We start from the raw sequence: 25610 nt of genomic DNA, 5'->3' as shown, positions 1-25610 counted from the left end.
CTTGCTTCACTTCATCTCTCCCTGGGCTCCTGACAACAGGTCTGTTTTCCCCCAGCCGACAGATTTCTGTCTGGCTTGTGCCCAATGTTCTAACACACTTCTGTGAATGAAAAACAAGTGTAGTCAAATGTTGACAAATGTTTTGAAATATTAATGCACTGACGGGTCTAACTGCTTGCATTTGAGGAGCAGTTTGTGGAGCATCAGCTACTTCTGTATATCTGATGGTGGCTTCGTGGGGAGCCAGGGTCCTGACTGACGGGCACTCGGCGCTCTCCCTGCCTGCGCCACGGGGCACACGTCACCATCACTTTCTCTGAGCTCCGTTTCCTCACGTGGAAAAGGGTTTCCAGTACTGGGTGGTGGCCTCTGTGCTCTGCAAACCCTCACTCCACGTGCTTTCCTTGCTCTGGGGATCTTGTCAGTATTTCGTGTGGAAGAGCATGGGGGAAGGGTTCTACAAATCTAAACTTTCATTAACGTGGAGACACATTTCTATATGTACAGACTATGAATATAAATGCAAAGAATGCAAGGAAATGCTGTGAGGGTATTTGAGCGAATTGGAATCTAAACCAAATTCTCCATTTCCACTTTCACCTTGAAATGTGTAGCTACTGCCACATGAGCAAACGAGAAATTCAGACGTGCCTCTACAAGTCACAGGTTCAGGCTACTGCACTAGCAAGAAGGCCCAACAGGAGCAAATTCACACACCCCGCTGTGCAAGGGGAGCCACGCAAACAGGCGCCCACAGCAGACTTGGTACCGGACTTCAGACATTCCAAGGTCATTTCTAAGTTTTTAAATGGATCTAAATGACTGCTTCAAGTCATGTTGTTAACCCTTCAATTAAGATTCAAGTCTAGGAGTCAGAACCATGCCTTAAAAGCACCCTGCATTTTTTTTTTTCCAAAGTGAGAAGCAGGGAGGCAGACAGACAGACTCCTGCATGTGCCTGACCAGGATCCACCCGGCACGCCCACCAGGGGGCGATGCTCTGCCCATCTGGGGTGTTGCTCCATGGCAACCAGAGCCATTCTAGCGCCTGAGGTGGAGGCCATGGAGCCATCTTCAGCACCCTGGCCAATTTTGCTCCAGTGGAGCCTTGGCTGCAGGAGGGGGCGAGAGAGATAGAGAGAAGGGAGGGGGGAAGGTTGGAGAAGCAGATGGGCGAAAAGCACCCTGCATTTCTGACAGCAGTCAGGGCACACCACCAGCACCTCAACCTCCTCATCTGAGCTAGCATTTAGACCAGGGAGCCTGACTGTCAGTGCTGATCACCTCTCCCTGCCTTTCCAGCGCAGGAGAGAGGCAGTGTACCCCCAGAGGATCTGTGGACACGGGCACCTCTAGAAGGAAGGCCTGTCAGCTGAGTGACTGGCTGTAAATTAGTAAGAGGCGATACGGCTGCTGCTCCCTTTTTGTACACTGACCTACAGCAGGAACGGAAAATGACTATGCTCCCACTTCTCTCCCATCCCTGACACCTGCTGGCACTACTACTTGTCCCTCTCTCCCCCACCCCCGCCCCACAAACAAAACAGCCCCAGTGACTCGATCCAAGGGCTCATTTGTTCAAAGCCACAGATGCAGCTGCAGCAACACTAGGATTCTGCTGATGGCAAAGATATCACATCTCATTATAAATGACGTTCTATTTTTTCCCCTCTGAAATGTCACCAGCAAAACTGAAGATGCTCTGAGCAGGCCCATGATGGAGGAAACACACATTGCAAAGACAGGGCTCTGAGCCCAACTCCTGCCCCGACGGGCTGACTCACCACCCGCCTCAGTGAGCACGCGCAGCGCACAACACAAAGGCTGGGACGGTGCTTCCCCTCCCACCAGCCTGGGGCACAGGGAGGCTTCACAGCTCAATGGGCCGCACTACACTGGGGAAGCCAGGCTCTGGGTGGGGACGCGTGTTTTCTGACTATGCTGAGCCCAGTGGAAGTTTGTATCTTACAGTGTCTAAAATATGCAGCAGCTATAGCTATTTCATCTGAAAGGATCTTTAATACTAGGATGATACTCCATCATATGGATATTTCTTAATTTAACAATCCCCCACTTCTGAAATATAGCTTAATTCTGACTTTTCATTATTGAAATTATGCTACAGATGAACATCCTTTTATAGAAATCTCTGTAACTTTGAATTTAATTATGTCTATTGCTTAAAGTGAGTTACAATTTTGGAATCCTTTTGGTAAATGCACTGAATTGAGAATCCACATCTGATATATCTCTGTTTCCCCTACAGAGCTGTAAATAAAACATACGCTCCCAAAGTGTTTGTGATTGTTTAAGCTTTGGCTTAGGTGAAAGTTCAATGACCAAAACAATTCCAGCACTTAAAACTGTCTCGTGCACTCGTTCACCAGCGCGTCTGTCCAGCATGTTATTGGTCACCTATTGTGGTTCAGGCACTGTCACAGATACTGAGGATTAAAAGACACAGAGACATGCTCAAGTTTATAAAAGCACTTGAAGTTTCTCCATCTGCTAATAATTCTTTAAGTGACCTTAAGGGGTGCACAGCCCCACTTCCTAAGACCAAGTCCCAGCCCTCCTCCTCTGCCCCAGGGAAAAGACGCTAAGCTGAGTGGTCAGAGCACAGGACAGCCAGAGGGCTCCCGACACTGGGTGGTGGCCTTCTGAGTGGTCAGAGCGCAGGACAGCCCGAGGGCTCCCGACACTGGCTGGTGGCCTTCTGAGTGGTCAGAGCGCAGGACAGCCCGAGGGCTCCCGACACTGGCTGGTGGCCTTCTGAGTGGTCAGAGCGCAGGACAGCCCGAGGGCTCCCGACACTGGGTGGTGGCCTTCTGAGTGGTCAGAGCGCAGGACAGCCCGAGGGCTCCCGACACTGGGTGGTGGCCTTCTGAGTGGTCAGAGCGCAGGACAGTCAAGGGCTCCCGACACTGGCTGGTGGCCTTCTGAGTGGTCAGAGCACAGGACAGCCCGAGGGCTCCCGACACTGGCTGGTGGCCTTCTGAGTGGTCAGAGCGCAGGACAGCTGGAGGGCTCCCGACACTGGCTGGTGGCCTTCTGAGTGGTCAGAGCGCAGGACAGCCAAGGGCTCCCAACACTGGGTGGTGGCCTTCTGAGTGGTCAGAGCGCAGGACAGCCCGAGGGCTCCCGACACTGGCTGGTGGCCTTCTGAGTGGTCAGAGTGCAGGACAGCCCGAGGGCTCCCGACACTGGCTGGTGGCCTTCTGAGTGGTCAGAGTGCAGGACAGCCCGAGGGCTCCCGACACTGGCTGGTGGCCTTCTGAATGGTCAGAGCACAGGACAGCCCGAGGGCTCCCGACACTGGCTGGTGGCCCTCTGTGCTTCGCAAAGCCTCGCTCTCCCACCACGGGGTGGTCAGTGGGGCCTTCAGGCACCGTCACATCCCTCGCTGGTCCTGAGGCCCCGAGTAGGACTGTGTACTCTAGTCTCATGACACACTGTGCTGGGGGCTGTGGGAGGTGTGGGTGGGCAGGACCCTATTTAGGACTCGAGACTAAACCCCGGAGTATAGTTTGACCTTTCACCCACAGACTGCTTTAGGAGAGAGGCGCTTGTGTGGGTCTTAACAAAATAGTCTTTTGATCCTATGTTTGCTCGTTTCCTCCAAGTACATCGCCCTCAAGAACGACTAGGGCAGTTTCTCAACCTGGGCATTACTGTCTCTGGGGCAGATGCGTCTTTGTTGGAGGGGCTCACCTGGGCGCTGCAGCAGGTTTCCACCCACTGGACGCCAGTGGCACCATCCCCCAAGCTGTGACAACCAGAAGTGTTTCTGACACTGCCGAGTGTCCCTGGGGGACCGAGTCCCCCACCCTGCACTGCTCACCACGCCTCTATGGGAAAAAAGGCGGCTGAAAAGCAAAACAGGCAGCGCTATGTCGCTGGCCACAATGCCATAGCAACAGTACCCAAAGCTCAGCTGTCACAACAGGGCTCTTCCTCGGCTCTGAAAAATCCTTCTTTCATACCTTCTGGTGATAAAGCAATGAAACTATGCTAAGTCACCTAAAAAGAAATGCAAAGCATTCTATCTTTCTGTATTCAGAGGGATAGGGTGCAGGGGAGGTCAGGCCCCGAAGGTCCATGAGGACAGGACGTCTGTGTGAAGGTGGCATCCTCAGATCCTACCACAGTAGCTGGCTGGCCCTTCAGGGTATTTGCTGAATGCATAAGTGAATATAAACACATGTTTGATTCAGGAACAGAGGAATATTAAATGTGTGTATGTGTAACCACTTAACCAGAAAGTACCACTCAATAATCACAAAAAGGCTTACTTCCTCGAAGTTCAAAAATCTCCCCGATCAACATGAAACACGGTTCAGCCAAGGAATCCTTCCTCCCGTCCACATCGTCACCATAATCTGACAAGTCGCTGTCCTCCTCTGTCTCTTCCTGGGGGCACAGAAAAGTCACAGGACACAGGTCACATCCAAGAGAGTTGGCAGACTTGCTCTCTTTTTTCAAGTGTAAATTCCAAACTATGTGCTAATATTTCAACTTCAAATAATCCTTCAATGTAACTACATGCAGATCTCTACGTATTTTCAATAAAGAGGAATAACTAACTGTGAAACACCTCAGTCACTGTATTGATAAGGAGCAAATGAGCAGACAACAAAATAGTTTTCTAACCATTTTGAGTTTTAAAAGTACAATGCAGGGTGCAGATGTTTTGTTGAGTTGTTACCACTTGAAACTGGTATGGTTTTGTGGAGCAAGGTCACCCCAATAAACTCAATTTTTAAAAAAGTATGGCTTTTTAACTTAAATGAACTTAAATTAACAGTTTTTAAAAACATGTATATTTTTAAGTAATCTAGTGATTTTTAAAGCTCTGATTCCAGCTTTTCTGCTGTACTTCAGCTCGTCTCATTTCCTGATCTGCATATCAGCGAGTTTCAGTTCAAAACTCACCCTATGCCAGGCGCCCGCTAGTGCGGAGTGTGACATGGGTCCAGTCTCTCGGGGCTCACCGCTCTCTGGGGAGACTGACACGCTGTTTCTACTAGTCGGTGAGGTGCTGTGATCAAGGGGCAAGCATCAGGCGGTGGGAGGGCGGCCGAGGAAGTGCACACTAATGTCCGCAGAGGGGTAGCTAACGCTGGGGGACCAAGCCGAGGGCTGACACGGGACTGGGGGGGGGAGGCTGGACAAGCAGAGGACGGACTGGGAAGTCACGGAGGCGGGAGGCGTTCCCTAACACCGCTCAGCTTCACAACACCAACACTGCGAAGAGGCAAGGGAGGTGAAGGCTGCGGGGAAGCCCCTGCACTGGCCTCTGACACTCACCTTTCGAGTGAAGTTTCATAGGGACTGAGTCAGAATGTAAACTCCAAGGGGTTTAGGAATAAATGGGAGGTAACGGAGGCAAGCTAGCCAAGCACAGCTGACACTACCAGTAAGGCTTGAGGGTGGGGGGTGGGTGGGGAATGCTCAGAGGGAGGCGGGTTTACAGAGACCAGAACGCTGGTGTGATGTGCTCTGTGCTGTGCACGGACTCCCTACTCCTCGCCCGCCCCAGCTCAGAATGCAGTACCAGCTGCTCCTTTTCACCACCAGCTTCTTCTGTTCAAATTCATTAAGGGGCATTTGGCAATGAATGAAGGAGATGCCATTTTGGAGACGGTCTTGTGCAATTTGCTGGAGAGCCAAACAAGGGGTGTCAGCAGCCTGAATGTGAATTAGGATCTCACTCTGGAGGGAACCCTGAAGTCCTGAATATATAAGATCGCAAATGTCTGCAGGCTCTATTTACCCATACACATCCCTTCCCCCACATACCACTGCTAGATTTGATAGGGTGAACTCAAGAGTTACAATTTTAGCTTGAGTAATGGTGGCTTTTTGGTTATGGTCAGTGGGCTTAACACTTCATGCAAGTAACAGCTCGTGGGAAGGAGTGTGGAGCCTCCGTGTCCTCTCCAGAGTCCCACCTGTTCATCAGCCTGGTGCTCTCCAGACCCCCTGCTTTAGGTTTTTACAGAGACTTTATTACCTAAGCACTGTGGACGAAACAAGGGCCACATACGAAACCTGACAAGCTCAGGGGAGGCCCACCTGGTGGACCTTACAAACCCAAAGACCAAAGTATCTACACAGGTGGTCTGCATGGACCTAAAAGCCAGTCACGGTTGGCAGCCATGTCCTCGCCTGAAGTTTCTTTGACAAGGTCAATCAGTAACTTTGAAATTGTCTGTTGTCTTTGTGCATCTAAGATAATATATCTTTGAAATGTCAAAGTCATCTTCTTCCCAGACCCTTCTAGACACAGCCACTGGCCCCGGGGCACACTGTTACCTTGTTCCCGAGTACCATCTGTCTGTGCTGTAATGTTAATCCTGGACCCACCAGTGTGTAAGCATGTCGCTCCACGTTACTTTGATCCTGTCTCTGAGTCCGGCTTTGCTCTCTCCGCCTCCCTAACCACCGTGCTGCTCACGGAAGCCTCCTGACTTTTCCTCCTGATTCTAATGAATAAAATAAGCTGCCCAACTGACATTCTCCTGAGAAGTTTCTCAATCCTTTGGGATTTTGCTTCTCAGCAACTGTCTTCAGTTTGGCTCAAATAAACTTTTATAAGACTTAAAAAAATACAAAATAGAGAATTCACTTCTCAATCTGCAGGACCTGCCCCTCCTACTCTTGGCCTAATCGTTCATCAGCCCCCTGCAGAACCGCCTCCTACACTGCCTCCCAAAGTCCTTCTTACTGTCCGCAAATACAGGCCGCTCCCCTCAATATAAGTGATGCCTGCCCCCACCCCGGGACGGGCTAGCCCACTTACCTACATGTTCCCAATCCTTTCCTTCTTCCAAGGGGCTTGCAGGGGAGCACAAGTAGGTATCCAAAATATGACAGCGGTAACAACCGAAAATGGATGTCTGCCTTTCTCAATTAGTAGCATGCTTTCAACAAATATGTAACTTCAAACTGCCTCCAACAAGACATCTGATAAACACACACAACCTTTAGACTGCTCACCTCCTGATGGGAGAAGAAGTCACGAGGAAGTCTTTCCAAAAATGAGGACAGTGAGAAAGTGGGTTTTTTCCCCTGCACGTCAATAACCTTGAGGTAGTCAGGAGAAGGGCTCAAAAAGGCATAAAGTGCTTCACTCTGACACAGCCGTTCATCGGACAGCAGGCTCTGTGGGAGAAAGGGACCCGTTACTCCTCTGCGGGACCTGTCTGCGCCGCGGAAGCCACAAGCCCAAGCGATGAAGGTGACTTATTTTCATCATAATTCTAAACCTAAAACCGCTTCCCTTCCCCTGGAATAAAATATATTAGATCAGTTCTCGATGATGGCAACCGGGGGCTGGAGCACCCCAATCATTCTGCTTCGGGAGACGCTGTGCAGACAACAGTCTGCTCTAGTCTGCGCTGCTCAGCGCAACAAAAAACTCTTCCTCTGTGCACAATTTACAGACCCGGGACCACGGCCTCGGAAATTCCCACTCGTCTGTGTCTAACAACTCGCATATCTGCACAGTGCACAGGGCTCCCGCGCCAGCGCCCTCTAGAGCTAGTGCAGGCTCTGAGCCGCAGCCGAGACAGGCGCACTGAGTGGTCACGTGGGGCGGCACCTGCCCGGCGGGTGTTTTGTCTCACTCCGCAGCATCCTCCAAGCAGTGCTTAGTCACATAATTACATAACTGTTCCTATTGGCCCTTAAACTGGACACTTCCTAAGCTTCTTTATGTACTTATCTGGCCTTAGGAGAGAGGGAGAACATAAATCCAGTTCAAGTCCGAGCAAGTGCTACTGATAGGCGAGAGAGTAAAATTAACAGTGGGCCCATAGGAAGGTTTAGATGTCTAGTATGAAAAGACACAGAGTTTAGGAACAAAGCCCTGGGAAATGCTGCCCCACTATGATGCAAGCCCCTTGGGGGAGACAGAACACTAGGGAGCACACGGTGCTACTGCTGACAGGAACTGGGGAGGCAGGAGAGGTTCAGTTCTAGTCCCAGAGGAGTTGGCCCATGATGCTCACATTTTATCTGTTCAGAGGAGGGCTGACAGCGGACAGACCCTATGACCCTCCCTGGAATGAGCCCCTCTGAGAGTGTCCAGTGCTGCCACCTCGGGGGGCTGGGGGCAGGGCCCCAGGGGCAACACCAGCACTCCAGGGGGTGCCAACTTCATGATTCCTCAGGAGACTGGCCCCGGATGGCAGGGTCCGCCTCAGATGGAGGGCGAGAGGTTAGGGGCAGTGGGCAGTTGGTGTCACTCTGCCTCCCCTGAGCACAATCTGTAGGTGGCTTTTATTCCTTTTCAGAGTACTAAATGTCTGGTTCTGTGTGACGCTGCGTTAGGAGCATGAGATGTTCTCCCCTAGTGTGACTTCCTTTAGCTAATCTACACTCGAATGTTTTTATAAAACAGTAGGAAACAATAACTAATGGGAAGTCTCAAACCTAATACAATCGGTGTAAATAAAGACATCATTTGGAGGACCCGGGTTCGATTCCCGGCCAGGGCACACAGGAGAAGCGCCCATCTGCTTCTCCACCCCTCCGCCGCGCTTTCCTCTCTGTCTCTCTCTTCCCCTCCCGCAGCCAAGGCTCCATTGGAGCAAAGATGGCCCGGGCGCTGGGGATGGCTCTGTGGCCTCTGCCTCAGGCGCTAGAGTGGCTCTGGTCGCAACATGGCGACGCCCAGGATGGGCAGAGCATCGCCCCCTGGTGGGCAGAGCGTCGCCCCTGGTGGGCGTGCCGGGTGGATCCCGGTTGGGCGCATGCGGGAGTCTGTCTGACTGTCTCTCCCCGTTTCCAGCTTCAGAAAAATGAAAAGAAAAAAAAAAAAAAGACATCATTAAGGGTTAATGGTAAGTTTTTGGCCTAAATTATATTCTATTATGAAATAACGAAATGAAAGATATATGAAAAGTTAGAAATGTTCTCAAAGACTATGTCTGTGGGGCAACATATACCGTGTTCCCCCATGTATAAGACACGCCGTTTTGGAAAAATGTGGGTCTAATAACTGGGTGTGTCTTATACAGTGGTTGTAGGTTTTTTACTTGCGTTTCCCGCTTTTTTGCACTTGTTTTGTGCTCACTGTTGAAGACAGTGATTTGTCATCAGACACAGATGAAGACAAGCTAATGGGTGGGAGTTTTGACAGGGATGAGGAGTTGTATGAATTTTATGATGGATAAAACTTGAGTTCAATAACTTTATGTAATACATTTTTTTCAAGTTTTGGGCCCCAAAATTACGATGCGTCTTATACATGGGGCATCTTATACACGGAGAAACAGGGAAACGGGGATTTTGTGGTGTTGAAGCTGTAGGAGAATGGACTCCTATCCCAACCCTTCCCCCACACACATGGAGCCTGAAGACAACGATGGAAGACGGCTGACTGTTCAGGGAGGATGAGGCATCGTAGAGAACAGCCCAGGCACGCCGGGCAGCGGGGTGCAGCGGGGTGCAGCGCTGCGTGGGGGGATGACTGGAGCGAGCGGGTGCGTGAGGAGGGGAGATGGCTACACAGATTCTGATGAATGGAGGAAGGGATAAGTGACGGCATGGCCAAGAACCATTAGCTAGACTATTGATCATCTGCATTATTAGTAGGCCTCACATATACACGTTCACAGAAACACCCAGTCACTGGGATCCTTTTTTTCTGGCAGGTGCTGTGGGTCTGACCACAGCTGCCTTTCAACTGACGAGCATCTGGCTCTCCCCACTCACCGTCTGCTGTGTAACCTACCTACGTATGCTGACTCGTTAGATAGCACTTTCAAGTAAAGTCTGAGGAAACAAAAATAACTTAAAGCATTGTTTCTGCTGCGCATCTCCCTGCCCCCCCCCCTTCCCCGCCAGGCTGGGTGCTGTGCACAAGAACACTCACTAACCCAGCTCCCTCCCCCCGTAATCCAACCAGGGCGCCTGTGACTCCTCCCTACACCTCCAGGGCACCTCCCCAAGTGCAGGAAGAATCGCAGTCTCCACAGCGGAAGGGCTGGGAAGACCCCACAGACACACTGAGAGCCCCAGCTGCAGAGGCTGGAGGAAACCCCAGACCCCAATGGAGGATGCCACATCCTGCACAGCGGGCGCTTCAGAAGCTTGGATGGTGAATAACAAGTATCTGTTTCACAAACAGGATCTTTAATTCATCCGAATGACTCAATCAAGTGCTATGCTTCAGTGAGTTTAATATTCCCTAGAACAGGCAGCGACATACTGTTTCAAATTCTCTCCTGCAAGAGCATTTAACATTAATGCTTCTCTACCCTAGTCCTACAGTAATTAAACTTGGAAAGTTTCTCAGAAGTGCAACTTTCTTTCCGGAGGGAAACACACACACACAGATGTATATATATTTTAGAAAGAAAGACGAAGAGATATAAATATATAAGAGAAAAACAGAGACTAACAGTTCCAAGGCAACTCTGGCTTAAACGTATTAAAATGTAAATACTGGCCCTGGCCGGTTGGCTCAGCGGTAGAGCGTCAGCCTGGCGTGCGGGGGACCCGGGTTCGATTCCCGGCCAGGGCACACAGGAGAAGCGCCCATTTGCTTCTCCACCCCCCCCCCTCCTTCCTCTCTGTCTCTCTCTTCCCCTCCCGCAGCCAAGGCTCCATTGGAGCAAGGATGGCCTGGGCGCTGGGGATGGCTCCTTGGCCTCTGCCCCAGGCGCTAGAGTGGCTCTGGTCGTGGCAGAGCAACACCCCAGAGGGGCAAAGCATCGCCCCCTGGTGGGCAGAGCCTCGCCCCTGGTGGGCGTGCCGGGTGGATCCTGGTCGGGCGCATGCAGGAGTCTGTCTGTCTGTCTCTCCCCATTTCCAGCTTCAGAAAAATACAAAAAAAAAAAAAAAAAAAGTAAATACTGAACATATTTTTGGCGCAATGATTATATTTTAAAACAGCCTTTAGCAAGAATGTGGCAGCATGCATTATCAGGTCTCAGGACTTCCAGCGACTCCTGTACAGGGCAAGTGTTCTGGAAGGCAAGTTCCAGCCCTGCCCCCGAGAGCCACTGCGGTTCCGGGGTGTGGGGTCCGAGCGCCTCCCCCGCACTAGCCACACGGGGCCCTGGGGTGTGGGGTCCGAGCGCCTCCCCCACACTAGCCACACACGGGGCCCTGGGGTGTGGGGTCCGAGCGCCTCCCCCACACTAGCCACACAGAGGGCCCTGGGGTGTGGGGTCCGAGCCCCTCCCCCACACTAGCCACACAGAGGGCCCTGGGGTGTGGGGTCCGAGCGCCTCCCCCGCACTAGCCACACAGAGGGCCCTGGGGTGTGGGGTCCGAGCGCCTCCCCCACACTAGCCACACGGGGCCCTGGGGTGTGGGGTCCAAGCGCCTCCCCCGCACTAGCCACACAGACACACGGGGCCCTGGGGTGTGGGGTCCGAGCCCCTCCCCCACACTAGCCACACACGGGGCCCTGGGGTGTGGGGTCCGAGCGCCTCCCCCACACTAGCAACACGGGGCCCTGGGGTGTGGGGTCCAAGCGCCTCCCCCGCACTAGCCACACGGGGCCCTGGGGTGTGGGGTCCGAGCGCCTCCCCCACACTAGCCACACAGACACACGGGGCCCTGGGGTGTGGGGTCCGAGCCCCTCCCCCACACTAGCCACACACGGGGCCCTGGGGTGTGGGGTCCGAGCGCCTCCCCCACACTAGCCACACAGAGGGCCCTGGGGTGTGGGGTCCGAGCGCCTCCCCCGCACTAGCCACACAGACACACGGGGCCCTGGGGTGTGGGGTCCGAGCGCCTCCCCCGCACTAGCCACACAGAGGGCCCGGCTAAGGGAAACCCAGAGTGGCTATGATGGGGATGGCACAGCTCTGTCCGGCCTTATTCTCTACAAAACGCTGAAGGAAACAGCGTTTAGAGGAAATTAGGAGAATATGTTGCCAAAGAATCCCGAGAGCTTCTGCACGTTAAAAGAAATCATTGAGTGAAAAGGCAGTTCTCACAAAGGGAGAAAATATTTGCAACACTTGTGGTCTGACAAGACTTACACCCAAAACCTAGACAGAACAAAAGGATATGGAAAAACAGGCACAGCACGACAAGAAAGTAGACACTTCACAAAGAAACGACCCAAATGGCCAATATGTATACAGGCCGGTGAGCAACTTCTTACTAGTCACAGCAGTGAGAACTGAAACCACAATGAGATGCGGCCACCCCAGCAGAAGCGGCAGGCGTGGTGAGGACGTGAGGCTGGCAGCACCTTGCACACTGCTGGGGAGAGTGTAAAAGCTGCTACAACCACTTTCTACTGGCAAACCCAAGTCCCCCAGCATTCACCAAAGACAAGCACTGGAAGTTTACAGAAGCACTCTTCACATGGCCGCCAGCTAGCAGCTTTGCAAACGCTGGGCAACAAAAGAAGGGGTAGACTGTAGTGTGTTCACACAGTGAGAACCTGGAGACACGGAGACACGGCAGGGGGGGTGTATGAGGTGAGGGAACCAAGAAGTAGAGACTGGCAGTCACAGAACAGTCATGAGGATGTAATGGACAGCACAGGGAATATAGTCACTAACGCTGCGTATGGATGGATGGTGCCGCTGAGGGGAGCGCTTTGGAAGGTGTAGGACTGGTTAACCACTGCACTGCACACCCAAAACCAACACAAAATTAATACTGAAAGTAAACTGTAATTTGAAAAATATAATTTTATTTATTTATTTATTTTATTGTATTGTATTTTTCTGAAGCTGGAAATGGGGAGAGACAGTCAGACAGACTCCCGCATGCGCCCCACCGGGATCCACCCGGCACGCCCACCAGGGGCAACGCTCTGCCAACCAGGGGGCGATGCTCTGCCCCTCCGGGGCGTCGCTCTGTTGCGACCAGAGCCACTCTCACGCCTGGGGCAGAGGCCACAGAGCCATCCCCAGCGCCCGGGCCATCTTTGCTCCAATGGAGCCTCGGCTGCAGGAGGGGAAGAGAGAGACAGAGAGGAAGGAGAGGGGGAGGGGTGGAGAAGCAGATGGGCGCTTCTCCTGTGTGCCCTGGTTGGGAATCGAACCCGGGACTTCTGCACGCCAGGCCGACGCTCTACCACTGAGCCAACCGGCCAGGGCGAAAAATATAATTTTAAAAATTTAAGAAAATAAGCCTGTACACATGAAAACTAATGATCTACACTAAAACAGCACTATCAGTGAATCTCATAAACGTGCTATTGAGTGGAAAAGGTCAGCCACTGTGTGGTTTATTTACATAGAATTCAGAACCAGCTGAAAGGGTCTGCGTGGCTGGAAGTGGGCCGTGGGTCCCCGTGGTGGAGGCGCAGCGACCAGAAGCTGGGGGGACCGGCAACCCCCTGCTTCTTGGACTGGGCGCTAGTTCCAAGGGCGTGTTCAGTTTGTGGAAGTAGACAAAGGCATACACAAGAGATCTGCATTTTCTGTGTGCATCATACACTTTAAATCCAAAATAAAAATTACTTTGAGGATCTAGCATGGCCTGTGAGAACAGGAAGCAAACGAGCAAGCTCTTAGGATGATGACATTTTACCCGAAAATAACTGATTTTTCTTCTCATAGCCAAAATTTTTCAGTTGCTTACCTGTAAAAATTTATTTAATTGGTTCTTTGACTTTTCCATAAACTTCTGATCTATGGATTTGAAAGGCAGCTTGCTGAGAGAAGGCAACTGGACTTTTTTTAAAGAAGGGAAACACTGTGGGAGGAAAGTTCAATGTTAGTGTGTTGAAATTACATTTTAATCTTAAAAAAAGAGATTGAGAATTATAATTAGAACAAAGCAAACATGTTCCTCCTATCCCCATTGCTCTGAAATTTAAGACCTTAAAAACCTACCTGCTCTAATCATCAGGCTCACGGAATTGAGAGGAATGGGACGTTTGATGAAAAAGCTAGAGCTCGTCCCCAGACCGGCGACCCTGGAGCCGCGCTGACACGCGGACTGGAGGGCACATGTAGGCGCACAGCCCGCGGTGTGGGCCCTGCCCACGGGATCATGTGCTGTGTCTGCAACAGCGCCGGAAACACTACCAAAGTCCACAGAAGAGCACATGGAAAGCAAGACTAACTTGGGTTGAAGCTCTCTGATTGCCTTCCATGGCAAACTGCAGATATAAACCCATTAATAACAATAGCATATGGTAATGAATAACAACAAGACTTCCCTTTGAGGATTAAACCCTGCATGGTGCCTGACCCTGTGCTGGAAGCTGGTGTGGATGACAGCCCTGAGTTGGGGAGTAAGATTGTTCCTATTTCAGGATCGAAATTAAAACTGAGCTTCCCACACTGCAAAGCGGCCACAGCCCATTTGAGAAATGCTGCACTGTGGCATTCTGTCTGGGCCACTATCCTTTTAAAAGCAGTTGGAAAAGTAATAGCATTCAGAAGTTAGTTATTTAAAGGATTTGCAAAAGGGAGCTCTGAGAGGTGACCACAGGGATTAACAGTATGAGTTCGTGTTGAGCAAGAGACAAAACGGACCTAGGGGAAGCGGAAGTGAGTGAAGAGCTTTTTAACTGCTGGGCTCAAGGGCAATTAGCCCCTGGAGGACGGTTACCAAAGACGGAATTTCTGAGACAAGTGCAAGAATAAGGCTACCCAGATTCTAAGCCTGGTTTGGTCACTGTAAGTCAGCTAAACTCTCTGGATCAGTCTCCCCCATCTATCAAAGAGAATATCTGGCCTAGATTGGAGGCTTTCAAACACTTTTAACCAACCCACAGCAGGAAATACATGCTGAGTTGCAACCACAAGGCACTGCACATGTCTGTATGAATAATCCACACACATATAACACTGGAACAAAGCTGCACGAGAAAACGCTCGCTACTTCTTCTATTATAATAACAACACAATGATGTTCACTATGTGCTGCACTCTTCTAAATGCTTTGTATTCATTTAGTCCCTAATTCTCACAAGTCTGAGCGAGGGAGGGAGGTGCTATTGATATGTGTATTTCCTTGATGAGGAAGAAGAGGCACAGGAGGCGGAGTGCCGAGTCCCAGGTCACAGAGGAGTATGCGGCCACGCTGGGATCCCAGGTGGCAGCCCAGCTCCAGCCACTGCTTTCAGCCATGACCCCTAACTGACGCCCAGTGCTGTGTGATGAAACCCAACAGTCTACTCTCGTCCTGTTGCTGCCACCAGAGCTGACTTCACTCTCACTAATGGGTCACAACTGGCAGCTTCGAAACCACTCAGTGAACCCAGCCTTCTTCCAGCCGGGGGTTCTCCAGGGCCTCAGTCCCAATGGAGATCAGACAACTCCCTTCCTGAAGAATCAAGACGAGAATAGATAGTTGGATCTATGACTGAATTTCTAAACGTCAGGCTGAAAATGCCACTTGGCCAGTATGAACAGCAAAGGAGAAAACAGTAATTGTTTATCTTATGGGGAAAAGTTAAAAATGAGCTCTTGCACCTCTTCTGGCTCAGAACTTCGGAATCTTGGGTTCCAGGAGTATCCGTACCTCACTAAGTTTCCGGTGTAAATTCTGAAACTCACTGAGCCTTCTGGGGACTGTCCAGTTCTTGGTTTCAACTCCTCCAACGTCTTGTAAGCTCACCATGACAAAGTAACAGGGCATCTGCTCACCGTTCTCTTCTGTAACCTTGGAAAACAAAACCACCACCACCACCACAAGCATGGTGAGCCAATGCGGTCAATGCAGTCCAAAGTTTTTACTCGTCCCCTGGGGCTCCCCTCTCCTGGTGTATACGTGTTGCATAATCCCTGGGACAGTGGATATGATGGGTTCTATTCCGATAATTAGGATGTTATATGGCCCAGTTGACCTCAAAACAGGGCAAAGACCTGTGTGGAGTACCCAATCACATGAGCTCCTTAAAAGCAGAGGATTTCTCAGGCCAGTAGCAGAAAAGGAAGTCATGGAGACTGGGGACACAAGAAGGATCCAGTGTGTTGTTGCTGGCTTAACGGAGGGAGGGACACCCGGAAGGGGTCTGGGAGCGCTTCCAGCAACTGAGAAAAGCCCCAGTTGACAGCCAGAAACAGAGACCTCAGTCCCAAACCTCAGGGAACTGAATTCTGCCAACAACCTGAATGAACTTGGAAGTGAATTTTTCCCCAGAGTCTCTTGACAAGAACTCAGTCTGGCCAACATCTTGATTTCAGCTTTGTGACACAATGAACAGAGAACCCAGTCATTTCATACTGGACTATGGGCCTACAGAATTGTGAGCTAATAAATGGCTGTTGTTTTAGGCTATGAAGATTGTGGTAATTCAGTATACAGCCAAAGAAAACTAATATGGCAGACTTAACATCCTACGCTTCCTTGAAAAATCAAATTGACAGCAAGGAAGCAGGTGTGAGATGCACCAACGCCTCTCTCAGAGGAAAAGGAGGGTTTCCCCGGTTTAATTTCAATAGTCAACAATCCACGAGTTCTATGAACTTAAGCTTGAGTGAGTACAACAAATCAGACTAGCAAAAAAGAGCCAGTAAGAAAGGCAAAGGAAAGAGATACAAGACCTCCTGAGCCCACTGAGCCCTGTGAGGAGCACCACGTCCCTGGGTAGGAGTGGGGATGTGGAGGCACAGACAGGGTCACCGGCAGTCCTGAGTCCTGGCTTCACATCTGGGAGCAGGTGACCCAGAATCAGAACTCAGGAGAACCTGCGGCGTGTAAACTCTCCTGCACATTCCCACGTGGGGCTGCTTGGTGCCCTCTGGCAGCGAGGCCAGCGCTCTGTGTCTATTCCATTATCTTTCCAGTGACCAAGGTGCCACAGCAAGCTCCTGAGTCACAGCTGATTACCAGGGCCAAGGGCCTGGGGGAGTTTTTGCTCCTTCCCTGTCTGCCTCCCACAGCATCCGCCTTGGGAAGATGATCTTAATAAACTGTGAAATGTTGACTCTACAGCAAAACTGAGGAGGGGACAGAATGTGTGTTCTTTCTCCCCACAGGCCTCCTCTGCTATCTCCAGACACTGCACACCCCGGGCTCACTCCCTTCACAGGCTTCCCCCCAGTGTTAACTCCCTCTGCAATGTCAAGGTTGAGTGCAACCTTCCCTTCCCTGGTCGAGTGCCCCATCTCCTCTCAAAAAAAGCATATCACCCTGTAGGTTACTGGGATAGGAGTGCCAACAGGTACCAGTGATATACCAAGGGCATGTGGTTGAGCTCTCGTGTAATGTGTGCGCTTTCAGGGCGGCTCTCGGAGAACATGCCCCGTTTTGCTCTAGTCTAGAGAGTAAGATTGGGAGTTTAAGCCCTCCCCCCAGGAGGAACCCAGCCACTGGGCTGATGGGAAAAGCAGGATGAACAAGGATAAACCGGGCAGATAGGCCCTTGCACACCTAAAGAGCCGAGTATTTAACAAGCCATTTGAAACAACGGGGCAACACATTAACCCTATCTTACTCAGGATCTTGTCATCTGTGTGCTCTACAGTGGACCTGACCTTCAGCTCTGGCTTCTAGGTGACAGGAAGGCAGACAGAAGGAAGGAGTTGTCAACATTAACAGTGCAAAAATGCCTGTAAGCATCGTTTCTTTAAATGAAATTAGCTTTACAGACAAATGAAAAGGGATACAGTATATTCTAAAAAATATTACTCCATCTCACCAGAGAATAGCAAAATATTTTCTAATTCAAAAGAAAAAATATTTAATATTAAAGATTTTAGAGCGACTGGCATTTTTTGAGCAATTGAAGTCAGCACGATGGAACTATCAGAAACACTTAAAGTTTAGATTTCTTTATTTCCAAAGTTCTAAAATAGTGCTTTCCATTTTACTTCAACCTTCAATGGAAAAATAAAATGGCAATTTAAAGACATCGATTATTCCTAGCTGATGTTCTTTACAATTCCAGGGAACAAGGACAATTCTGTCTGAAGTGGAATTAGAGTGGATCTCTACCAGGCCACCAACACAGCTCCCAGTCACGGCAGAACAGAGTGAAAATATGGGAGAAGGAAGGTAGTTGGACAAGTGCAGTCTAGAAGAAAAAATACATTTTCTATCCTCAGCCTTAATTCTCCAGAATAGTATCTTGTCTCCTGAAGTTAAACTTTGAAAATGAAGTGGGAGGAAGAGCAATCAGACCCACCTCGCCACTGGTAATAGAGGCTTTCCACATGCCCAGGTTCTCACACCACCAGTCTGTCCTGGCCAAGTGCAGCTGGAGGTCCGTGCGCTCCTTCTCGGTCAGAACGATCTCCTCCTTTAACTTGGACACGATCTGCCACAGGGAGACAGCCTGGGGGTTAGGGACCCGTTTCAAATGCCGTGCATTCAGCAAGCAGCACGGTACAAAATGAACACACAAAAATCACTGTATTTCTATACACTAACAACAGACAATCCAGAAGAGAAAATTAAGAAAACAATTCCATTTATAAGAGCAAAAATAATAAAATAAGTAGGATGACTTAAGCAAGAAGGTAAAAGACTTCTACAATAAAAACTCCAGGATGTGCATGAACGAAATTAAAAAATATAGAAATAAATGGAAAGATATCCCATGCTCTTGGATTAACAGACTAAATATAGCTAAAATGCCAATGTTACCCACGCTACCTACAGATTCAACTCAATCCCAGTCTAAATCTCAACGATTTTTTTTTCATGAACAGAAAGGTCAATCCTATATTCATATGGAATCTCAAGGGAGACTGAACAGCCAAATCAATATGGGGAAAAAAGAACAAGACTGGAAAACTCATACTTCCTCATTTCAATACCTGCTACCACACTGCACTAATTAAAACAGTATGGTACTGGCACACAGACAGACATATCGACCAAGGCAAGGATAGAAAGCCAAGAAGTAACCCTTCACCAATAGGTCAAGTGACTTTTGACAAGGGTGCCAAGACCATTCAATGGGAAAAGGCAAATTTTTCCAACAAATGGTGCTGAGAAAATAGGATACCACATGCAAAACAACCAAGTTAGACCCTTACCTAACATTTTTAACAAGTACTTTTCTAACTCTTACTAGAAGCACAAAAACAAAACAAACTTACAGTAAATTATTTCTAAAGAATCTGTGACACTTCCCAACATAAACTGAAAACTACTATTTATCAAATTTAAAAAGTGGAAACTTTCAAAGACAACCTTGAAAGCAAAAGAGTTACCTTCTTGTCAGGTTTTGGTGCATTTTGAATAGAATTTAGAGCTTGCCTTTTATATTCAAGTTTCTCATTTAGTTCCCGTAGTTTGTTTACAGCAAAGTTGGCCTGCTCATTCATCTGGCTGGTGCCTTCATCCGCGGCTTCCTCAGCGGCCTCCCCTCCCGGGTCCTGGGGAAAGAAGTCCCATGACCACTGCACTGACAAAGATGGACTGTTACGTATATAGTTGTGACCTATATAGTTGTGACCTATTCTACGGGCACTATGTCATTAAAATGCACCGTCCAAAGTACGAGGTTGCACTAAGGAAAGAATCCATAGTAGAAGGTCTAGAAGCAGGCTGCTTGTTGAGCAAATGAGTTTGTAAAATTTGTATTTTTTGAGTTTGCTCACTTTTATTGTTAAAAAATGGCACTGGGCAGCCAAGTGTGTGCTTGCCCTCAGAGCAGGGCAGTTAATTGCAAACTGCCGGTTGCGTTCCTGCTGGGGAGGGGCCATTGTTTTGCTAACGTTTGCTGGAGGAGGGGTCTGTGTGCCCAGGCAGTTTTGCAGGGAGAGCGGAGAATGCAGAGTGCTGAAGAAGCAGCCAGTTTTGCAGAGAGAAAGAGAGAGAGAGAGGTGTGCAGATGGGGAACCAGAGGTGTGGGGCTTTGGAAGCCTGACTGAGGCTTGTGGGGGTCTTTGATTCTAGGAGGAACTGGAGAAGACTCTCCTGGCTGTGGAGCCGGAGAATGCGTCAGGGCTTTGTGAGCTCTGCGTGAGAGGGAAGTGTTTTCCCGGCCTGTGTTCTCGTCGGCCAATGAGAACCCGCACGGCCATGACGGCGGCAGCCGCAAGCCCTGCACTGCTCTTTCTCAGTAAAGTGAAAAATTCCAGTATTTAGAACTAAAGTAACTGGTATTCAGGATTGCAGTGGAAGGGGGTGGGGAAGAGAAAGAAATATTTAATAGTCTAGAAAAAGGAGAAAAACTCCATACCATTATTTCCCAAACGGTACACCTGGGGGCTGTCTGTGCACGGAACTAGGGAAGGAAACAGTTACTTTCTAACACAACATAATCTTTTTTCTTTTAATTTTTCTACTGATGAGAGAGAGAAGAGAAGAGAAGCAGCAGTGGGAAAGGGGGAGGGGTGGAGGGAGGGAGAGAGAGGCATCAAGCCGCTGTTCCACCTAGTTGCTGTTTGGTTGTGCACTCATTGGCTGCCTCTTGTCTGCACCCTGACCAGAGATCAGAACGGCAGCCTCGGCACCCCGGGATGACACTCTGCCCACTGAGCTCCCAGGTCGGGGCCTCAACCTGACCTTTGACAAAGACACTGAGATTTCACTTCGTTTTGGTGTCCTAAGAATATTATAAAAAACTCATGCAAATCTCTTTCAAGTAAAATTTCTGAATTCCTACTAGTAAGAGTCCTTTCTATGTACACTTGGTTCGGTCCTTCTGTTGAAGCACTATTTTATAAATCATTAGGTAGATTATTTTACTAGTAAAATGGTTAGCATTTGAAAGCAACCTGAAGTTCACAAAGAACCAGGTAACTTGGAAAAATCTGGATAGATTGTCAAAGGGCATATTAATTAGATTCATGAGTAGCAACAACAGCAGGGCACTGGAAAAAACTGCTTAACTTCTTCTAGAGTTTTTCTTTTAACTTTTATTAATTGTAACAAACAGTAAATTGAATTCTTTTCAAAGCAACACAAGATATTATAATCATAGAAAATCAAGCTGTTTTCATTTTTGTGGTTCTTTCTAGTCCTTGCCCACAAGTACCCCTAGCATGACCTAATTCTACACCTGTATACGCCCAAGCGGGTATTCTGCTTTTTACACATAACATACAATATAGCATATGTTGGGCAGATAAAATGTATTATGCTCACTTTGTAAAAGATAATGGTGCCCAGGTGATATTAAGGGTGTTGGGGGCAGAATGGGAGCTTGCCCTCTTGGTTCCTGGGATGATTAGCACGAGACAGCAGAGGGAGCAGAGCAGAGAGCAGTGGAAAGAGGCCATGTGGCCAGGAGAAGCAGCCAAGATGGCAGAGTGCTGAGTGAGATGCCAGTTTGTGTAGAGTTTGTATCTGGGATAAGGAAGGAGATGGGGAACTGAGGAGAATAAGGCTGGTGAGCTAGAAACCTTTGATTCTAGGAAACCCGAATAAGTCAGTGGCTTTGTGAGCACTGAATGTGAGTGGGTTTTGGAGCCCAGTGTGTGTTTTTACTTGCCCGCTGAGTGCAAGCTAGAATTAAAGAAAATGGCCTATCAGTTTTTGGCTCCATTGTTTCTTTACCGACTGTCCGAATCCAATGCGAACCTGCATGGGCCGGGCTGCTGTGATAGTGGCCCTGGCCCTGCTTACTGGCTCTACATTTGGCGTAGTCTGTGGTAGGATTCGATACAGATCGGCAAGGAGCCTTTGAGTGGTGGAGTAGAGGACTGGCTAGTGTTAGGGTTCCCCATGGCTGTCCTTTTGGGGACCATAGGCTGGCTGACTTTTACAGCCATGCATGAGGAAACTGAGAGCTCTGTGGAAGAAGCTGCCCGGGACCTGCCAACCAAGCAGTGGAAGGAGCTGGAGCAAACGTGGGAGAAACAGATGCTGACCCTGGAGCTGGAGGAGGAGGCCGACCAGGTTTGCGAGATTCTCCTGGAAATGGAGCAAACGCTGGAAGAGGATTAAAAAAAAAAAAAAGGCTGGAGTTGCAATCCGCGGTCTCCATAAGATGGGAGCCCAGCTGGAAGGAGCACCTACTACAGCCCTGGTAGGTCTGCGATTTGGGGGACATAGGATGGACGCTCTCATGCTCTCCAGAGCCAAGATGGAAATGCTGACTGCCATTGCCACGTGCCCCTCTTTGGGACAGTGTAAGACCTGCCAGGACGGCAGGAATGAGGGGGGTGGCTGATGACCCACGTGCGTTAACTGATTTCCTGGACGACTGGAGTGGGCATTGGCTCCTTTGTTGGATGGATTTACGGATTATGGATTTTGGACAATGTGAAATACCCTGATGGGGGTGGGGGGTGGCTTTGCTGGAAGCACTCCCCTACCCCGGGAAGCTTTTCCCGTGGCTAGAAAGAAGGCCGAGGACATTTTGCGCTTTGGGCTAAGTGCTCAGAGACTGGTGAAGTGTACCTTTGTGATTGTTGAAATTGTATGACTTGTGCTGTTGTAATTTGTGTAATGTGCCTCATTTCCTTGCACAGGGATGCCGGTGATGTAGACTGTGGATAGTAAAGTGAGCATAGGGGTGGATTGTTGGGCAGATAAAATGTATTATGCTCACTTTGTAAAAGATAATGGTGCCCAGGTGATATTAATGTGTGTTGGGGGCAGGCAGAATCGTTGTAGCCTGGGGCTTGGTTTTGGGATTAAGCCTTTCCCACCCTTTTTAATGTGGGGCAATCCAATCCAATCATGCCTCAGAGAAGTGACTTTGTATTAGAGACTTCCCTGTTTTGTATATTGGATTAAAGGTTTAGATTTCTACACTATAAATTGGGGGCAGAATGGGAGCTTGCCCTCTTGGTTCCTGGGATGATTAGCATGAGAGAGCAGAGGGAGCAGAGCAGAGAGCAGAAAGAGGTCATGTGGCCAGGAGAAGCAGCCAAGATGGTGGAGTGCTGAGTGAGATGCCAGTTTGTGTAGAGTTTGTATCTGGGATAAGGAAGGAGATGGGGAACTGAGGAGAATAAGGCTGGTGAGCTAGAAACCTTTGATTCTAGGAAACTCGAATAAGTCAGTGGCTTTGTGAGCACTGAATGTGAGTGGGTTTTGGAGCCCAGTGTGTGTTTTTACTTGCCCGCCGAGTGCAAGCTAGAATTAAAGAAAATGGCCTATCAGTTTTTGGCTCCACTGTTTCTTTACCGACTGTCCGAATCCAATGCGAACCTGCATGAGCCAGGCGGCTGCTGTGATGGTGGCCATGGATACTGGCTTTACAGCATATTTTCAGGGTACTGTTTTCAAAATTATAATTTTATGTCTACACAGTACTATATAAATTGATAATTTAACTGAAGTAGGCACCTACCGCTGCTCCTGCTATGGGCTGATTTTGCCTTTTTGCTATCCCAGATGTACTAAAGTAAACACTGTGCATAAACTTTTTTCTACATTTTCGCTATTTTCTAGGATAAATTTCGACAAGTGGGATTATTGGATCAAAAGATTATTAATACAGGCCTGACCTGTGGTGGCGCAGTGGATAAAGCGTCAACCTGGAAATGCTGAGGTTGCCGGTTCGAAACCCTGGGCTTGCCTGGTCAAGGCACATATGGGAGTTGATGCTTCCTGCTCCTCCCTCCCTCCTCTCTCTATCTCTCTCCCTCTCTCTCTCCTTTCTAAAATAAATAAATAAAAATAAAAATAAATTTAAAAAAAAGATTATTAATACATAAGACCCTTCTTTGAATCCTAGGTGAAGTTGGACATTTTTCATGTTTGTTTACTCTTACTTTTCATATCAAGTGTCAGTTCAAGTCCTTATTCAATTTATCTGTTGGGTATTGGTGTTTTTTATGAACTTGAGTAACCTCTTCAAAGCAGTTGCATAGTAACCCTTTTAACTTTTAGATAGAGAGAGAACACAGGTAAAACAAACTGGCCAGTCTTAAAAAGAAAGTGCAGCCAGACCAGGTGGTGGTGCAGTGGATAGAGCGTTGCATTGGGATGTCGAGGACCCAGGTTCGAGACCCCAAGGTCACCAGCTTGAGCACAGGCTCATCTGGCTTGAGCAAAATTAAAAAATGCTCACCAGCTTAGACCCAAGGTCGCTGGCTCAAGCAAGGGGTTACTCGGTCTGCTGAAGGCCCGCGGTCAAGGCACATATGAGAAAGTAATCTATGAACAACTAAGGTGTTGCAACGAAAAACTGATGATTGATGCTTCTCACCTCTCTCCGTTCCTGTCTGTCTGTCCCTATCTATCCCTCTCTCTGACTCTCTCTCTGTCCCTGTAAAGAAAAAAAAAATAAAATAAAAGAATATTTTTTTAAAGCCTGAATGAATGACTTTAACAACAGTTAAGCGACACCGGATTCTAAACCACCCAGAGAGCACTTGACCCTCAGGCTTGAGATGCAGTGAACTAGGCAGAAAGAACCCAAGATAAGTGATTACCTTTCTATGTAGGATGAGTTTTAAATGCTTTATTTTTAAACCTTCCTTCACAAATCTTTAAACTCATGTAAGTCATTAACATAAATGAGAGCTGGCAACTGGGCTAACCAAAATCATGGAAAAAGTGGGAGAAAATTAGACGTAGGTATGGCTAAGCAAGGTCCTTTCAAATATCTTAATTTCATCTGTTTTCTTTTTAATTTAGTGACAGGAGGGGAGGCAGAGACAGACTCCTGCATGCACCCCAACAGGATTTCATCCAGCAAGCCCACTAGGGGGTGATGCTCTGCCCATCTGGGGCCCTTGTTCTGTTGCTACCGGAATCATTTTATAGTAGCTGAGGTGGAGGCCATGGAGCCATCATCGTCAGTGCCTTGGGCCAACTCACTCTAATCGAGCCATGGCTGCAGGAGGAAAGAAGAGAGAGAAGAAGAGATAGAGATATATAGAGAGAAGCGAGAGGGGGAGGGGTAGAGAAACTGATGGGCACCTCTCTTGTGTGCCCTGGCCAGGAATTGAACCTGCAACATCCACATGCCAGGCTGATGCTCTACCACTGAGCCAACTGGCCAGGGCCTCATCTAATGTTTTCAACTCCAAAATATTTCCAATGACTCCTCCCACATTCTCTTCCTGTCCTCATTTCCCCCCATCCTCTGTCTACTCTCAGGCTGGACGGTACAGTTCTCCTGGTTGTCTAACCTGGTCCAGGCCACAAACAGCCCACCTTGAAGGCTTCCTGCCTGCACTTTCAGGGGTCGAACTCAGGGTGTGTCTCAGGCACACAAAAGGCAGGGGGGTCTCTAACTCAGGGCTGGGAAACGGCAGCCAGTGTGTGAGAGGACAAAGAAAGAAATGGGTAAAGCCGGAGCAACAATGAAATTCAACTCCAAGTTCTACTGAAAGTCCTGTGTGCTAAAAGACAAAGGTGCGCCCCAAATCCAGCTTATACAATATGTGCTTGCCTAATCATATTCCAAGCTTATGCACCAAAGAGGAAGCAGAAAGCTGACTATGACTCACCACTTCATCCTTGTTAGAAATCAACTGTGAAGCATGTTTCTCTTCCTCTTTTATCATCAGCTTCTCATACAGGTCGCTGACAAGAAATGACGGGTAATACCTGTCCTTTAGAATCTCATACACATCGCCCTGGATTCTGCAGAACACTTCAATACCTTTATTTCCTACAAGACACTGCTGGATCTCTTTGTAAAGTGCTTTTTCCACAGATATTTCTTTGCTCTCCACAAAGAAATTCTGGTAAATTTCACCAACTAATTGTGGGATTTCATTCTGAAATGACAGGAAGATATTAAAAGAGGTAAGAAATAGCATCTGTGAGGGTTACTTTCCTCTGCTTTGTCTGTCTTTGGCCGCCGGAAGGCG

General features: G+C 48.9%; 1 protein-coding gene across 1 annotated transcript in view; it reads right to left on the bottom strand.

Moving 5' to 3' along the window:
* Positions 1 to 25610, bottom strand: part of SNX25 (sorting nexin 25) — a 103748-nt gene that overhangs the window by 5639 nt on the left and 72499 nt on the right. The window contains exons 9-15 of the mRNA XM_066380177.1: positions 25245 to 25517; positions 19098 to 19262; positions 18065 to 18196; positions 15457 to 15597; positions 13564 to 13677; positions 7000 to 7164; positions 4293 to 4410 (exon numbers count right to left, since the gene is read on the bottom strand). Coding sequence (XP_066236274.1) covers positions 4293 to 4410; positions 7000 to 7164; positions 13564 to 13677; positions 15457 to 15597; positions 18065 to 18196; positions 19098 to 19262; positions 25245 to 25517 — 1108 coding nt within the window. The remainder of the gene's footprint in view (positions 1 to 4292; positions 4411 to 6999; positions 7165 to 13563; positions 13678 to 15456; positions 15598 to 18064; positions 18197 to 19097; positions 19263 to 25244; positions 25518 to 25610) is intronic.

The sequence above is a fragment of the Saccopteryx leptura genome, chromosome 4 (genome assembly GCF_036850995.1).
Source record: "Saccopteryx leptura isolate mSacLep1 chromosome 4, mSacLep1_pri_phased_curated, whole genome shotgun sequence".
Classification (NCBI taxonomy): Eukaryota; Metazoa; Chordata; class Mammalia; order Chiroptera; family Emballonuridae; genus Saccopteryx; species Saccopteryx leptura.
This window is presented reverse-complemented; position numbering and strand designations above follow the sequence as displayed.